The sequence below is a fragment of the Macaca fascicularis genome, chromosome 2, assembly GCF_037993035.2.
Source record: "Macaca fascicularis isolate 582-1 chromosome 2, T2T-MFA8v1.1".
NCBI lineage: Eukaryota > Metazoa > Chordata > Mammalia > Primates > Cercopithecidae > Macaca > Macaca fascicularis.
In genome coordinates, this window is record NC_088376.1 from 154246477 (window position 1) to 154263273 (window position 16797).

The 16797-nt window shown below is 43.9% G+C and overlaps 1 protein-coding gene across 4 annotated transcripts; it reads left to right on the top strand.

Moving 5' to 3' along the window:
* Positions 1-1397: 1397 nt before the first annotated feature.
* On the top strand, positions 1398-16763 carry CNBP (CCHC-type zinc finger nucleic acid binding protein). Of its 4 annotated transcripts, none has more exons than XM_045385652.2 (5): positions 1398-1518; positions 14166-14303; positions 14401-14493; positions 14662-14860; positions 15680-16763. In XM_045385652.2, the coding sequence occupies exons 2-5, from the start codon at positions 14180-14182 to the stop codon at positions 15795-15797; spliced, it is 534 nt and encodes a 177-aa protein (XP_045241587.1). In that variant the 5' UTR covers positions 1398-1518; positions 14166-14179; the 3' UTR covers positions 15798-16763. The 4 variants fall into 4 exon arrangements, with proteins under 4 accessions (XP_045241587.1, XP_065395132.1, XP_005571796.1 ...); XM_065539060.1 differs by having other exon boundaries at positions 14401-14491; positions 14657-14860; XM_005571739.4 differs by having other exon boundaries at positions 14166-14282.
* The last annotated feature ends 34 nt before the right edge of the window (positions 16764-16797 follow it).

The window sequence follows — 16797 nt, forward strand, 5'->3', positions numbered from 1 at the left end:
TGGAGAAACTCCGCTTCTACTAAAAATACAAAATTAGCTGGGCGTGGTGGCGCATGCCTGTAATCCCAGCTACTCTGGAGGCTGAGGCAGGAGAATCTCTTGAATCCGGGAGGTGGAGGTTGCAGTGAGCCGAGATCGTGCCATTACACTCCTGCCTGGGCGACGGAGCGAGCCTCCGTTCTCAAAAAAAAAAAAAAAGTTTAAAATATCATTGGTCCTTAAAGTTATGCATTCATTCTCTGATAATTGCTATGTTGAACACAATCTCCTGCTTTACAATGATTAAGCACTAATGATTTGAACCCAGGTTTAATGCCTGATTCTCAGCACAGGTGCTCTGCCTTCTCACGAACATGATTTCAAAAATCATAGCACTGGGATTAGGGAGTGGTGGCCCATGCCTGTAATGCCAGCGACAGAGCAAGACCCCACTCTTAAAAAAAAGAAAAAGAAAAAGAAAAAGAAATCATAGTATTGAACTTGGAGGTTTCTCTGAGATTAAACTTGGGACTCTTCCCTTTTTTTTGTTTCGAATAAAGCCATTCTAGGATGAGACACAAAATTCTAAAATATTATAGTTTACAGTTAACAATTTAAATTGGGTTTAATCTTGACAAGACTATCTAGGGCTATATACACAAATCTCTTTTGGAGAAAATACCGTATCTAAACTGAAGTCTATTCCTGAATATGACAGACCAGGTCAAAAGGTTCTCCTGGCCCTCCAGGGGGATGTCACTCACAAACGTGCTAAACGTCACACTCTGGGTCCCACTCCCTTCCATGCTCATGACCTTCCCAGGAAGGCCCCTCGCCCTTACAAGGCACTTTCATCTTGGGAAGATACATCAGTCCTGGCGGAGAAAGGAGCAAGGCCTTCCCCGGCTCACAAAATCAATACAAATCTCAGCCTACATCCCACAGCCGTGACGACCGTGACCTGGCATCCCCTTTTCTGCAAACTTAAATGTTATCTGGAAATCGGGCCTGGCTCTGAAAGCCCAGGGGCTGGCAGGAGCCCGAGAGGGGGAGAAACTTTCTGCGGCCCCAAGCTAATCGCAGTCACTGCACCGAGACCCGTCCCCTGGCATCCCTTTGCTCCAGCTGACAAGACAGACCACCAAGGTCAGCCAGATTTCCACCCAGTCCGGCCGGGCCCGGACCCAGCTGGGAACCGCCCGAGAAGCATCGGGACCGGGATCCCAGCGGGAAAGGCCGCGCCCGGGGCACAGCGGGTAAGGCCGCGGCGCGCAGAAGCACTCGCCCCGCCCCGCGCCGCGCTCTGGATGGGCGGCCCTCCCACGGGCGACACTGATTGGACTACCGAACCCCGCGCGCTGATTGGCCGCGTGGGCGAGGCGGAGGAGAGCCGTGCGCAGCGGCGTATGTGGGGCCGTGTGCAGACCCGCGTGTGGCGCAGGCAAGGACCCTCAAAATAAACAGCCTCTACCTTGCGAGCCGTCTTCCCCAGGCCTGCGTCCGAGTCTCCGCCGCTGCGGGTCCGCTCCGACGCGGAAGGTGAGGGCTGGGGAAGGGGGCCGACACTGAGGGAGCCGCAGTGCGGGCCGGGTCTGTGGCGGACAGAGAGGGTAGGGAGCGGCGAGGCGGCGATGGCGGCGGCACTTTGGCCTGCGCCGCTGCTGCGTCAGGCGGGAAGCTCGGCTGCTGCCGCCGCCGCCTCGGACCCGGGTTTCTGGCGCACCGCTGTCGGACGACACTCTTGTCCTTTCTTCGTCCTGAAAAGCTGGGTCGCCGAGCATGCGGGTCTCTCGGCGCCAGGGCCGCACCCCAGGCCGCAGGCTCAGGGCAGAGGAGGCCCGCCCGTGCGCCCTTGGGGCCGAGGCCCTGACGCTTCAAGGGTCGCGGAATGAGGGGTCGAGAGTGGATTTGGCGGGAACTCACTGGAAGGAGTCCGTGTGGTGGGGAAAGGCTCCGACGAAGGGGGGATGGGGTGGGTATAGTCGTGCCGGCCATGTGCTGGGGTCGTGCGCCTGGCGGGCCATGTGCCAAGGGTTTTGGTGGCCTTAGAAAAGGGTTTTTAGGCCGGGCGCGGTGGCTCACGCCTGTAATCCCAGCGCTTTGGGAGGCCGAGGCGGGCGGATCACGAGGTCAGGAGTTCGAGACCAGCCTGGTCAACATGGTGAAACTCTGTCTCTACTAAAAACACAAAAATTAGCCGGGCATGGTGGCGGGCTTCTGTAATCCCAGCTACTCGGGAGGCTAAGACAGGAAAATCGCGTGAACCCGGGAGGCGGAGGTTGTGATGAGCCGAGATAGCGCCACTACAGCCTGGGCAACAGCGAGACTCCGTCTTTAAAAAAAAAAAAAAAAAAAAAAAAAAGGATTCTTGAAGGAGCCCTTGTGTTTGGGGTGGCGAGACACTGCTGGAAGACTTGGGAGCCTTTGGTGTTTATACTCCCCGTAGTTGATAGTTTCCCGGTTCTTGAATTTTTATCATTTAAATACTAAGTTGCTTGTTTTATATTACCATTCGAAAAGAGGCTGATGGGGCTCACTTTCCCTGAGTCAACACGATTTAAGTTGCTGGGATCCTTTAAAAGTGCCATTACCAGAAAAAACACGGATTTGTCAAAGCTCCAAAACCACAGCAGCGGGCGGTAGTCTGCATCATTTCTTGGATTAATGAAACAGATGTAATTACAAACGAGACACGAAATTCAACTAGCCCCCCTCCATCTAGATTTTTCCATATCGTGAGAACCTATTTTAGAATGGCATAATGGTCCACATTTGGGTTTAGGTGTTGATTTTATTATGGGTAAGGCTTGTGCTTGTTCCCACATGTTAACCACATGGCCTCAGCCACAGGGCACTTCCAAAGGAAGTAACTGCTTCTGGTCTTGGGGGTCTTGTGAAAAGAGAACATTGCTCAGTAATTGTCTGTGATTTCAGCTAGTGTGTTTCAGGCATTATTCAGAAGGACTCAGAAGAGGTAAGAGAAACCAAAACTGAACTCGTTTTTTGTCTTTTTCAAAGTGAAGGAGGTCTAATGAATATCCCCATCTTGCTTTTAAATTAAAATTTTAAAAGTAGATTTTTTTCCCCCTTTCCTATTGTTTGACCCAATTTTGGAGTGAAAGGTAACCAGTTACTATTTCCATTCGAATTTAAATTAGCAATTTTATGTTGTTTGCTCAAGCAATATAACGAGTGTAGAGCTTTGAGGGTTTCAAAAAGATACGAAATGTACCTCATCTCCTGGGCTTCCCCCTCCCCCCTCCTACATAGTTTTAAATGCTTCTAATGAGTTACTTTGGTTAAGGATAATCAAACACCTGTAAACTGCCAGGATCCTAGGTACATGCTGTTTTTAGTTTGAGCAGCCTGATTTTTGTCTACAAGAGCTCTTTGTGTATTGGAATATAAAAGGAATAATTTATTACATTCCCAAGGGTAGAATTAAAGACTTAAGTTTTTCAGATTTCATCTCTTGATAACAGTTTTCCTTTAAAAAAGTAACAGTTTGTTTTTCTGAGGAACTAAAGGTCCACTTTTTCATATTGGTAACAGTAAAGGTAATGTATTTCAAACAGGTGATGCAGTCTGTAAAATATTTTGAACCAAATCAGTGGAAGACCAGGGTTTTTCTTTTTTTCTTTTTCTTTTTTTTTTTGAGACTGAGTCTCACACTGTCACCCAGGCTGGAGTGCAGTGGCCTGATCTCAGCTCACTGCAGCCTCCGCCTCGCGAATTCAAGCGATTCTCTTGCCTCCCCAGTAGCTGGGATTACAGGCGCCCACCACCACGCCCAGCTAAGTTTTGTATTTTTAGTAGAGATGGGGTTTCACCATGTTGGCCAGGCTGGTCTCGAACTTCTGACCTTGTGATCCGCCTCCCTCGGCCTCCCAGAGTGCTAAGATTACAGGCGTGAGCCACCGTACCCGGCCGGGTTTTTCTTAAACTGGCATTTGAACATCTGGAACAGGCAGGGAGATGTCTTTTTTGAAGTATAAATGTGTTTTGTTATATGATCTGTAACAATTCTACTTGTCTCTTTTGAGAGTCTTTCTCTGTTGGCCAGGCTGGAGTGCAGTGGCACAATCTTGGCTCACTGCAACCTCCGTCTCCCGGGCTTAAGCAATTCTCCTGCCTCAGCCTCCCGAGTAGCTGGGATTACAGGCGTATGCCACCATGCCCGGCTAATTTTTGTATTTTTTTTTTTTTTTTTGGTAGAGATGGGGTTTCACCATGTTGGCCAGGCTGGTCTCCATCTCCTGACCTCAGGTAATCCACCCGCCTTGGCCTCCCAAAGTGCTGGGATTACAAGGCCTGAGCCACTGTGCCTGGTCGATAATTCTACTTGTCTTTTAAAGTTCAATAAAAATATGTGGCATGTATATGGGATAGTACCAAACTGGTGCCTAAAAGCAATGACACCACCATTGGACTAATTGGAATGATTTTTCTGTTGGCTGAAGATTTGACCACAGAGAGGTTTTGCTTTTTTTTCCTTGCAGGAATGAAAAATTTAAAAAAAAAAAAATAGTTCTTTTTTCTCTTCCTAGCCTCTTGACAGTAAGTAGAGAGTGAGAAGAATGATGCCAAGGCATCCTGACCTGCTACGTGGAGAACGCTCTTTCTCACTTAATAGAACTCCTATTCTGGCAGTGTCAGATGCTGCTGCAGCAAGGGAATGCTATTAAGTGATTGCAGTAAGCTATGCAGCATTTTCATGTTTAAAACTACTGGGATAATAAAGTGAGAACTTGAGGCCACCAAATTTCAAGTTGTAATTAGAAGGATTTTGTTAATTAGGAATATGAGTGCTACAGTGATCACCTGTAAATACAAATGAGGTGTTAACTAGTGAATCAAGTTGCCAGTGTTTGTGTGTTTGGTGAGACTCCTAAGTTCTGCCATGAAGTTAAAGAAAATACCTGTCTTGGCCGGGCGCGGTGGCTCACGCCTGTAATCCCAGCACTTTGGGAGGCCGAGACGGGCGGATCACAAGGTCAGGAGATCGAGACCATCCTGGCTAGCACGGTGAAACCCCATCTCTAGTAAAAAATACAAAAAACTAGCCGGGCGAGGTGGCGGGCGCCTGTAGTCCCAGCTACTCGGGAGGCTGAGGCAGGAGAATGGCATAAACCTGGGAGGCGGAGCTTGCAGTGAGCTGAGATCCGGCCACTGCACTCCAGCCTGGGCGACAGAGCGAGACTCCGTCTCAAAAAAAAAAAAAAAAACAAACCTGTCTTAAGATTCGAGAAACCTGTGTGAATGAATTAAAAGTAATTATGACTGTAGATTTTTTTTTAAAGCTATCAGTTCTAGTTTTACTTTGATTTTTATCTAAAGAGAAATACAGAATGAATACAGCATTACAATTCAAATGTGTGGCTTTTTTTAAGTTACTAGATATATAGTAGTAATACTTTTATGTAATATTTTGAAGAAAGGAGTGAATTGGTGTAATTCCCTACTTTAAAAATATTACACAATAGCATTTTTGTCATATATTATCATAGCATTTTTGTGTACTTTACCACTTATTTATTTATTTTTTTTCTTGAGATGGAGTCTTGCTCTGTCACCCAGGCTGGAATACAATGGCAGGATCTCAGCTCACTGCAAGCTCTGCCTCCTGGGTTCAAGCCATTCTCCTGCCTCAGCCTCCTGAGTAGCTGGGACCATAGGCATGTGCCACCACGCCCGGCTAATTTTTGTGTTTTTAGGTTTTTTGGAGATGGAGTCTCGCTCCGTCACCCACACTGGAGTGCAAATGGCATGATCTCAGCTCACTGCAACCTCCACCTCCTGGGTTCAAGTGATTCTCTTGCCTCACTCTCCTGAATAGCTGAGATTATAGGCACGCACCACGATGGCCAGCTAATTTTTGTATTTTTAGTGGAGACAGGATTTCACCATTTTGGCTAGGCCGCCGACCTCAAGTGATCTTCTCGCCTTGGCCTCCCAGAATGCTGGGATTACAGGCATGAGCCACTGTGCCCGGCCTCAAGTCTTAACCAAAGCCTTTGCAGAGGATTTAGAGCGAGACTCTTGAAATCCTGATTGTAGTACTTTCTAGCTGTGTGGCTTTGGGTAAGTCACTTGGTGTCAGATTTTCTTATTTTTTATCTTTTTGAGATGGAGTCTCGCACTGTCGCCCAGGCAACCTCCGCCTCCTGGGTTCACACCATTCTCCTGTCTCAGCCTCCTGAGTAGCTGGGTCTACAGTTGCCTGCCACCACGCCCAGCTAATTTTTTGTATTTTTAGTAGAAATGGGGTTTCACCGTGTTAGCCAGGATAGTCTTATATCTCTTGACCTTGTGATCCGCCCACCTCGGCCTCCCAAAGTGCTGGGATGACAGGCATGAGGCATTGCACCCAGCCAGTGTCAGATCTTGAGTTTGTCATTAAAATGGAGCAAGAAGACATAACTTGTAAGGTTGTAAGATTATAGATATGTTTACTAATGCCTGACTCATAGATACCCAGCTATTAATTAAAACCCTTCAAGAATTCAGGGCAGGCAGAAATGGATATAATTAACCAAGGTCAGGCAGTAAATGCAGGAACCAGGATAAAAATATAGAATTGCTCCCGGGTAAGTATTCTGTTTTCCATTATTCTGGCTAGAATGCGGGTAATACAGAATGGATATTGCTTCCTTTCATTGCTTTTTTTTTTTAGGCGGAGTTTTGCTTTTGTTGTGGTGGTATCTCAGCTCACTGCAGCCCTTGCCCTGTGGGGTGTGGTGGCTCACGCCTGTAAGCCCAGCACTTTGGGAGGCCGAGGCAGGTGGATCATGAGGTCAGGAGATTGAGACCATCCTGGCTAACACGGTGAAACCCTGTTTGTACTAAAAATACAAAAAAAAAAAAAAAAAGGTAGCCAGGCGTGGTAGCGGGCACCTGTAGTCCCAGCTACTGGGGAAGCTGAGGCAGGAGATTGGAGTGAACCTGGGAGGTGGAGCTTGCAATGAGCCGAGATCACGCCACTGCACTCCAGCGTGGGCAACAGAGTGAGACTGTGTCTCAAAAAAAAAAAAAAAGTCTGAAGTGTTTTACTACCATGTTGAAACACCAAACTGACTTAATGGAGCATAATAATGCATATATACATTCAGAGGGCAAAAGCTCCAATATGGTCTAAATGGAATTAAGTGAACAACATGAATGAGTCAGGGATAACCCTGAGCTTGCAAAAAGTAAGGATATATACAAATGTGAATGTGTACAGCAGTGTTAGGAAAACCATATAAAGTAATAAAGATAGCCAGAATCATACCCTTCTTTGCTAGTGCCATTTTTATCTCCAACTTTCCTGTTGCTACTTTATTTTAAATGTATTTTGTAGGACCGAGTTATGATCGTTCTATTTATTAGAACCCTGATTGTTAGTCTTGACCACATACTATTAGATTTTAGTAGTTTACTAGATTTGTTCTTAATAGTATGGTAAAATTACGTTAAGGAAGACAAATTTAGTAACCATTTGTGGTTTCTTTAATTCCAAGATAAGTTCAAAATTTTAAAAATAGTTACCCCTCTTAGTTTAGCATACATGGCTCCTCAGTGAATCCGTCAGTCTTGTCAGACCTTTTTTTTTTTTTTTTTTTTTTGAGACGGAATCTCACTCTCACCCAGGCTGGAGTGCAGTGGTGCGATCTGGGCTCAATGCAAACTTTGCCTCCTGGGTTCAAACAATTCTTGTGCGTCAGCCTCCTGAATAGTAGGGATTACAGGCACACGCCACAACGTCCAGCTAATTTTTGTATTTTTAGTAGAGACAGGGTTTCACCATGTTGGCCAGCTGGTCTCAAACTCCTGACCTCAGGTGATCCATCTGCCTTGGCCTCCCAAGATGCTGGGATTACAGGCGTGGGCCACCCGGCCTGGTCCAGACCTTCTGTTGACTGTCTTAGTCATTTCTTCTCTTGCCTCGCATGCCCTGTGCTCCTGCCACCCTTTAAAGTGGTTTGTATCATAAAAATTTGATACACAAAAATTGAAACTTAGGACAAATATCTTGATGTCTGGTAGTTGAAAATGTGAACTGATTCGGAAATCACCAGTTTTTCTCCTCTTAATCTCTTTTCCATTCCATTCAGGAAATAGACTGTAAGATGGGAAACAAGTAGAAGCAGTTAGTCTCACTCTAAACCTGCTATGTAATAGACATTGGACTGAGTTCTGTCTACTGTCTGTAAGCAGTCTAAGGTAATTGGCAAAAGTGGAAAGAATATGTACCTAGAAGACAAAAACTTTGGTTATTAAATTGAATATATATTAAGCACAAGGTACTGTGTAACAATTCTTACCACACATCAGTTTTATTATTTCCCTTTTACAAGTAAGACAGAGATGGGTAGTCAGATGTCTTTGAGGTAACACAGCAAGTAGTTAAACTGGGTTAAGTGATTAACCCAGGTTGAGTGTGGTTCCAAAATCTCTTACGGTGTCAGGCAGGCTACATCAGTGCAGTATACATATATCAGGTTTCATGAAAATTTTTTTCCAGAGAAAACAAACCCAAAGAACCTTTAGTAACTGGTCCCTTATATTAGTGGTTTTTAGCAAAAGGAAGAAAATAAGTGTTTTCCAGCTGCCTGACAAAAGTGAAAAACATTTTATTTTTTATTGAAGTTAGTATGTATGTTTTGTAGCATTGCATAAAATAGTACTGAAGTCTAATTGATTATGAATTCTTGGACTAATAGAACCTGGATGACAAATTAGAGGTTCTGGTCTGGCTGCTGGCTTTTTTAGTTGTCTTGGGTGTAAATTTCCTAGCCACACGTGGGGATGGTGTTAGATAATCTGAAAAAAATATAATTTTCATGGTTTTATGATTCAGCAGTTTTCTTCCTTTGATATTTTCTAGTCTTTATTATAGACTGGAATCCCAAAAATAACAATTACAAGTAGAAGATACTTCTGTTACTGGATTTATAAAAAAGTTACATTGGAAATGTCCTTTGAGTGGTTGGCCCTGATCCCTGTCAGAAGCTGAAAGTTGTGGATCCTAAATTCATTTGGGCAGAATCTTACCTATGGTTTCAGAAAGCTGAGAGTTTCAGAGAGTGACTGTAGTCAGTCCTTAGTGAATACAAAATTGAGAATACATCATTACTTTAAATTAATGGTGCAGTAACTCTGGTGACTGATAGCAGTAATTTAGATGCATTGTTGTTAGTACTTGATTAGATTGGATTGGGTCAGTAGTTTCATTCACCAAATTACTAAAGACCCCTGCCCCCCCAAAAAAAATTAATTAAAATACTGAGTTACATGATGGCTACTAAAAGGATAACTGTATGGGATGTTCGATGATTCAAAGGTTAATTACTTGGTCTCTACCTTCAAGGAATATGATACAAGGCAATGTGGTACTGCCATTAGACAGATATTAACAGAGTGTCCTGGGACTTAATAGGAAGGATAGTTCCAGGCTGGGAGATGTAGTCAGATTCTTTTATAGAGTTGGCATTTGAGTTGGCCCACGAAGATTGGAAAAAGTTGTGACAGGTGGAAAAGGAGCAGGGGAGACCAGGACAGTGCAGTGAGAATCCAGCCAGGAGCAGTCATAGGCAATGAGACAGACTCATGGAGCCATGATTCTCAGCTGTCTTACCTTACCTTAGTTTTCCTAAGGAATATCATGGAATTCTGTAAAGACCTTTAAACTAAATACACTCATATGAGATGAGTGCTAGGATCGGGACCTGCTGCCTAATATAAGTAGTGTGAGTCTAAAACATTGTGGAAAGCAGTTAGTTTAATAATGTTGTTGTGGGGTTTTTTTTTTTTTTTTTTTTTTTTGAGATGGAGTCTCGCTCTGTCGCCCAGGCTGGAGCGCAGTGGCCAGATCTCAGCTCACTGCAAGCTCCGCCTCCCGGGTTCACGCCATTCTCCTGCCTCAGCCTCCCTAGTAGCTGGGACTACAGGCGCCGCCACCTCGCCCGGCTAGTTTTTTGTATTTTTAAAGTAGAGACGGGGTTTCACCATGTTAGCCAGGCTGGTCTCGATCTCCTGACCTCGTGATCCGCCCGCCTCGGCCTCCCAAAGTGCTGGGATTACAGGCGTGAGCCACCACGCCCGGCCAATAATGTTGTTAAAGAGACAAGCCTATCACAAGGGACCAGTTACCAGTGAAACTGTAGACCACCTGATTCACTCTGATAGGGTTGGCCAAAGGGAGGAGAGGACAGATTGCGTACATAGTACCTAAGGACACTGAAAGACCTCTTTAAAAAGCATGTCATATTGATGATGTTTGAAGGCTATTAATGTTTTTCTTCCCTTTTAAGGCTTAGTGTTTTGTTTTTGTTTTCTTTATTAGCATTAATTTACTCTAGTAAAATTATGTGTGACTAAAAGCGGCAAAACAGGCTGGGTGCAGTGGCTCACGCCTGTAATCCCAGCACTTCAGGAGACCAAGGCAGGCAGATCACGAGGTCAGGAGGTCAAGACCATCCTGGCCAACATGGTGAAACTTGTCTCTACTAAAATACAAAAAATTAGCTGGGCATAGTGGTGCACGCCTGTAGTCCCAGCTATGCGGAGGCTGAGGCAGGGGAATTGCTTGAACCCGGGAGGTTAAGGTTGCAGTGAGCCAAGATTGTGCCACCATATTCCAGCCTGGTGACAGAGCGAGACTCCGTCACAAAAAAAAAAAAAAGGCAAAACATGTAAAACTTTTGTTCTAGTGTGCAAAGTTCTGCCTTTGCCACTGAGGTGCGTATCTTTTTTACAGAACATTTTTGTTTTTTGAGACGGAGTCTCGTTCTGTCGCCCAGGCTGGAGCGCAGTGGCCCGATCTCAGCTCACTGCAACCTCCGCCTCCCAGGTTCAGGCGATTCTCCTGCCTCAGCCTCTCTCAAGTAGCTCGGACTACAGGTGCGCACCGCCACACCCGGCTAATTTTTTTATTTTAGTAGAGTTGGGGTTTCACCATGTTGGCCAGGATGGTCTTGATCTCCTGACCTCACGATCCACTTGCCTCCCAAAGTGCTGGGCTTACAAGCGTGAGCCACCGCGTCTGGCCTAATCTTGTATTTTTAGTAGAGATGGAGTTTTACTGTGTTGTTCAGACTGATCTCAAACTCTTGACCTCAGGTGATCCTCTTGCCTTGGCGTCCAAAGTGCTGGGATTACAGGTGTGAGCCACTGTGCCCAGCCTTGTGTTTTTTTTTTTTTTTTTTTTTTTTTGAGACAGAGTCTTGCTGCCCAGACTGGAGTGCAGTGGCACAATCTCAGCTGACTGCAAGCTCCGCCTCCCAGGTTCACTCCATTCTCCTGCCTCAGCCTCCTGAGTAACTGGGACTACAGGCGCCAGCCACCACGCTTGGCTAATTTTTTTTTTTTTTTTTTTTTTTTGTATTTTTAGTAGAGACGGAGTTTCACCATGTTAGCCAGGATGGTCTCCATCTCCTGACCTCATGATCCACCTGTCTTGGCCTCCCAAAGTGCTGGGAGTACAGGCGTGAGCCACCGCGCCCAGCCTGGTTTTGTATTTTAAACAAGATGTATCTTGTTTAAATATCAAATTATAAAATATTCAGGCCTTGCAGATTGTCTGGATTATACTTTAAAAGTAATCATTTATGTGTAAATAATTTCTTGAGAGCAATAGTTAAATGAGCTCAACTGGAGAAGATAGACTATTTTATATGCCTTTTTGTGTGTGTGTGTGTGTGTGTGTGTGTGTGTGTGTGTGTGTGTGTGTGTGAGAGAGAGACAGAATTTCGCTCTTGTAGCCCAGGTTGGAGTGCAATTGTGTGATCTCGGCTCACTGCCACCTCTACCTCCTGGGTTCAAGCAATTCTCCTGCCTCAGCCTCCCGAGTAGCTGGGATTATAGGCATGCGCCACCAAGCCTGGCTAATTTTGCATGTTTAGTAGAGACGAGGTTTCACCATGTTGGCCAGGCTGATCTCGAACTCCCAACCTCAGGTGATCTGTCTTCCTCGGCCTCCCAAAGCGCTGGGATTACAGATGTGAGCCACTGCACCCAGGCTGCCATTCATTTTTTTTTTTTTTTTTAATCCTGACTCTTCCCTTTGGTGGAAACCGGCAAATACTTTACATAATTTAAGATGCTTGATACTAGTATAGTTAAGAAAGAATGATTACAAAGCAGATACTGTTTGAAATTCTGTGAAAATCTGTTTTTAATCTCCTTCACTGGCTGGTTTCTTCTGACTAGAAATATGTTTTTTGCATCTGAAAGCACCAATAACTCAGCCAAATGATTTTTTTTTGGTAATATGTTTGTAGGCAAGTGGCAAGAGTTAGTAAAAAGTTAAACAGTTACTGAAAGTGGAGAACCTTGCCATTTTTCTGACTGCCTTTTGGGTCTTTGGTGCTGTGGTTGGGTTAGCTAATTCCATTATCCAGTCAGTTTTACTCAGTTGGAAATACGTTTTTCTAGATGATGATGCCTGTGCTTAGGTTTGAGAGGATATTTAAAATACGACTTTATGTGCCATTGTTTGACAATGGAATTCAGAGTAAAAATATTGAGATATGGAAGTGTGAAAATATAGTTACATTGTTTTCATTCCATTCTATTCCATTTCATTCTATTTTAAGGATAGCCTCAATTTATTTTTAGATTATTACATAAGAAGTACAAAATCCATTTGCTTTAGTGGGAGTTTTATTTTTATTTTAAAATGATACCCAATTAAAGGAGTTTATTATGAAATTCTAAGTTGCATTGTTTAAAATGGAAAATTACAGAAACATTTGGAAAGGGGAGAATAAAAGAAAAGAAAACAAAACACAAATTTTCCCAGTGCTGTATGTGCCATTATTAGCGCTTTGGTGTAACTTGTGGTCATTTTCCTAGTGTTTTTATTATACAGTCGTCTCTTGGTATCTGTGGATAAGTGGTTCCACGAACTCCCTCAGATACCAAAATCCTCCTATGTTCAAGTCCCTGATATAAAATAGTGTACTACTTGCATTAGAACCTTTGCACATCTTTTTATATACTTTAAAATCATCTCTACATTACTTATAATACCTAACACAATGTAAATGCTGAATAAGTAGTTGTTAGCATATTGTTTAGGGAATAATGGCAAGAAAAGTCTGCATATTCAATACAGATGCAACTTTTTTTTCCACTGAATATTTTTATTCCCAGGTTGGTTGAATCCATGGATGCAGAACCCATGGATATAGAGGGCCTACTGTAGTTGTACCATCTAGAGATAAAATTTGTATCTTGCATTTGTTTTAACATACCTGTTCTAAGGAATATCTCAGTCACCAGGCAAGTGCTGCAGTATAACTAGGTACTGTATCAGGTGCTAAGGTTAAGAGTATTTTCCTTCACTGACTCCTCACTCTGAGAGTCCATTTTCTGTGTGCGTGTGTGTGTGCGTATGTCTTACTTTGTCCCCTAGACTGGAGTGCAGTGACGTGATCTCTGCTCACTGCAACCTCCACCTCTCAGGTTCAAGTGATTCTTCTGCCTCAGCCTCCTGAGTAGCTGGGATTATAGGCGCATGCCACCATGCCCGGCTATTTTTTGTATTTTTAATAGAGACGGAATTTCGCCATGTTGGCCAGGCTGGTGTCAAACTCCTGACCTCAGATAATCCACCTGCCTCGGCCTCCCAAAGTGCTAGGATTACAGGTGTGAGCCACCGCGCCTGGCCACTACCAATTATTTATTCTCATAATGGATTTTCACTGACCCTAACCCTGTAAATTCCATCACTTCCATCAATAACTATTAACGTGTGTATTATAGTAGGTCTATAATAAGCATGTAGTTGTATGATTATTTTATTTTTTTGAGATGGAGTCTCACTCTGTTGCCCAGGCTGGAATCCTGTGGCACCATCTCAGCTCACTGGAAGCTCCGCCTCCCGGGTTCACTCCATTCTCCTGCCTCAGCCTCCCAAAGTAGCTGGGATTACAGGCACCCGCCACCTTACCCGGCTACTTTTTGGATTTTTAGTAGAGATGGGGTTTCACCATGTTAGCCAAGATGGTCTCGATCTCATGATCCACCTACCTTGGCCTCCCAAAGTGCTGGGATTACAGGCCTGAGCCTCTGCACCCAGCTATTTAACTGATATATTAGCTAGCTTTCTCCCCCAGAATAGTTTTCCAAAAATACATTTAACAGAGAATAAAAGTTAAAAGAACTTTCAGTGGTTTAATGTTGTTACTTTTAATATTTCAAAGATCTGACTGCAGCCATGAGCAGCAATGAGTGCTTCAAGTGTGGACGATCTGGCCACTGGGCCCGGGAATGTCCTACTGGTGGAGGCCGTGGTCGTGGAATGAGAAGCCGTGGCAGAGGTGGTTTTACCTCGGATAGAGGTATTTTGTCGAATAGAAAAATTTGAAGTACTTCAGTATTTGTTAGTATCAAGACTGGTCTGACTAGCCAAATTCTCTTTGTTTTTGCTCAAAACAGGTTTCCAGTTTGTTTCCTCATCTCTTCCAGACATCTGTTATCGCTGTGGTGAGTCTGGTCATCTTGCCAAGGATTGTGATCTTCAGGAGGATGGTAAGTATTTAACACTTCCTTTTTATCCCCCTCTAGAGTTTGGAGAGGTGAGCACATGCAACTGCGTATAGCATTTCCACCTTTGAGGTTTTATATTGTATAATTTAAAACATAACACTTTGTAAAGGTTTTATAGTCTTGGTCTGTTTCTTTTCCTTATTGTTGAAGCCTGCTATAACTGCGGTAGAGGTGGCCACATTGCCAAGGACTGCAAGGAGCCCAAGAGAGAGCGAGAGCAATGCTGCTACAACTGTGGCAAACCAGGCCATCTGGCTCGTGACTGCGACCATGCAGATGAGCAGAAGTGCTATTCTTGTGGAGAATTCGGACACATTCAAAAAGACTGCACCAAAGTGAAGTGCTATAGGTAAGGTGTCAGAATGTTGTTAGAAGAAAACTCATTGCAGAGATTCTTCCAGAAATGAATTAGCTATAAATGGAAGGGCCTTAATAAATTCAGTGAAAGTTAGCTGTGACCAGATAAGACCAATTTTCACCATACATAACTGGCAGTCTGTCTGTATATAATTCTGTATTCTGCCCTGATATCCTGTGGCTTATGGTACAAGGACAGTTTTCACAACTGGATTTTTTTTTTTTTTGAGACAGAGTTTCGCTCTGTCCCGCAGGCTGGAGTGCAGTGACCGGATCTCAGCTCACTGCAAGCTCCGCCTCCCGGGTTCACGCCATTCTCCCGCCTAGGCCTCCCGAGTAGCTGGGACTACAGGCGCCCGCCACCTCGCCCGGCTAGTTTTTTGTATTTTTTAGTAGAGACGGGGTTTCACCGTGTTAGCCAGGGTGGTCTCGATCTCCTGACCCCGTGATCCGCCTGTCTCGGCCTCCCAAAGTGCTGAGATTACAGGCTTGAGCCACCATGCCCGGCCTAACAACTGGATTTTTTTAATACGTAAAAATAAGAGTGTTACAGTTTGAAACTTCCAGAGACTTCATAGAAAGCTCTATAATTAATACACATAAATATTTTATCATGTAACCAGAAATCTTTGCCTGTTTGTGACATGTGAAGTATATAATTTGATAAATGTTGTGTACATATCTGTGAAACCTTAGGGGTTAATTGCATGAAGACAAGGATCAGGCGTTTTGTTCGGCATCGTGACTGTTGCTTTGGTAGACAGTTTTGTTCTGAGGCCCATTGTGAAAAGTATTTTAATTTCTTTTTTAGGTGTGGTGAAACTGGTCATGTAGCCATCAACTGCAGCAAGACAAGTGAAGTCAACTGTTACCGCTGTGGCGAGTCAGGGCACCTTGCACGGGAATGCACAATTGAGGCTACAGCCTAATTATTTTCCTTTGTCGCCCCTCCTTTTTCTGATTGATGGTTGTATTATTTTCTCTGAATCCTCTTCACTGGCCAAAGGTTGGCAGATAGAGGCAACTCCCAGGCCAGTGAGCTTTACTTGCCGTGTAAAAGGAGGAAAGGGGTGGAAAAAACCGACTTTCTGCATTTAACTACAAAAAAAAGTTTATGTTTAGTTTGGTAGAGGTGTTATGTATAATGCTTTGTTAAAGAACCCCCTTTCCGTGCCACTGGTGAATAGGGATTGATGAATGGGAAGAGTTGAGTCAGACCAGTAAGCCCGTCCTGGGTTTGTTGAACATGTTCCCATGTAGGAGGTAAAACCAATTCTGGAAGTGTCTATGAACTTCCATAAATAACTTTAATTTTAGTATAATGATGGCCTTGGATTGTCTGACCTCAGTAGCTATTAAATAACATCAAGTAACATCTGTATCAGGCCCTACATAGAACATACAGTTCAGTGGGAGTAAACAAAAAGATAAACATGCGTGTTAATGGCTGTTCGAGAGAAATCGGAATAAAAGCCTAAACAGGAACAACTTCATCACAGTGTTGATGTTGGACACATAGATGGTGATGGCAAAGGTTTAGAACACATTTTTTTCAAAGACTAAATCTAAAACCCAGAGTAAACATCAATGCTCAGAGTTAGCATAATTTGGAGCTATTCAGGAATTGCAGAGAAATGCATTTTCACAGAAATCAAGATGTTATTTTTGTATACTATATCACTTAGACAACTGTGTTTCATTTGCTGTAATCAGTTTTTAAAAGTCAGATGGAAAGAGCAACTGAAGTCCTAGAATATAGAAATGTAATTTTAAACTATTCCAATAAAGCTGGAGGAGGAAGGGGAGTTTGACTAAAGTTCTTTTTTGTTTCAAATTTTCATTAATGTATATAGTGCAAAATACCATATTAAAGAGGGGAATGTGGAGGACTGAAAGCTGACAGTTTGGACTTTTCTTTTTGTACTTAAG

Excerpts from the sequence above, each read along its gene's own strand:
- CNBP (XM_065539060.1), top strand. The coding sequence starts at position 14,180 with ATGAGCAGCAATGAGTGCTTCAAGTGTGGACGATCTGGCCACTGGGCC. Across the intron at positions 14,304-14,400 it reads TGGTTTTACCTCGGATAGAG|GTTTCCAGTTTGTTTCCTCA; the intron begins GTATTTTGTCGA and ends TGCTCAAAACAG. Across the intron at positions 14,861-15,679 it reads ACCAAAGTGAAGTGCTATAG|GTGTGGTGAAACTGGTCATG; the intron begins GTAAGGTGTCAG and ends TTTCTTTTTTAG.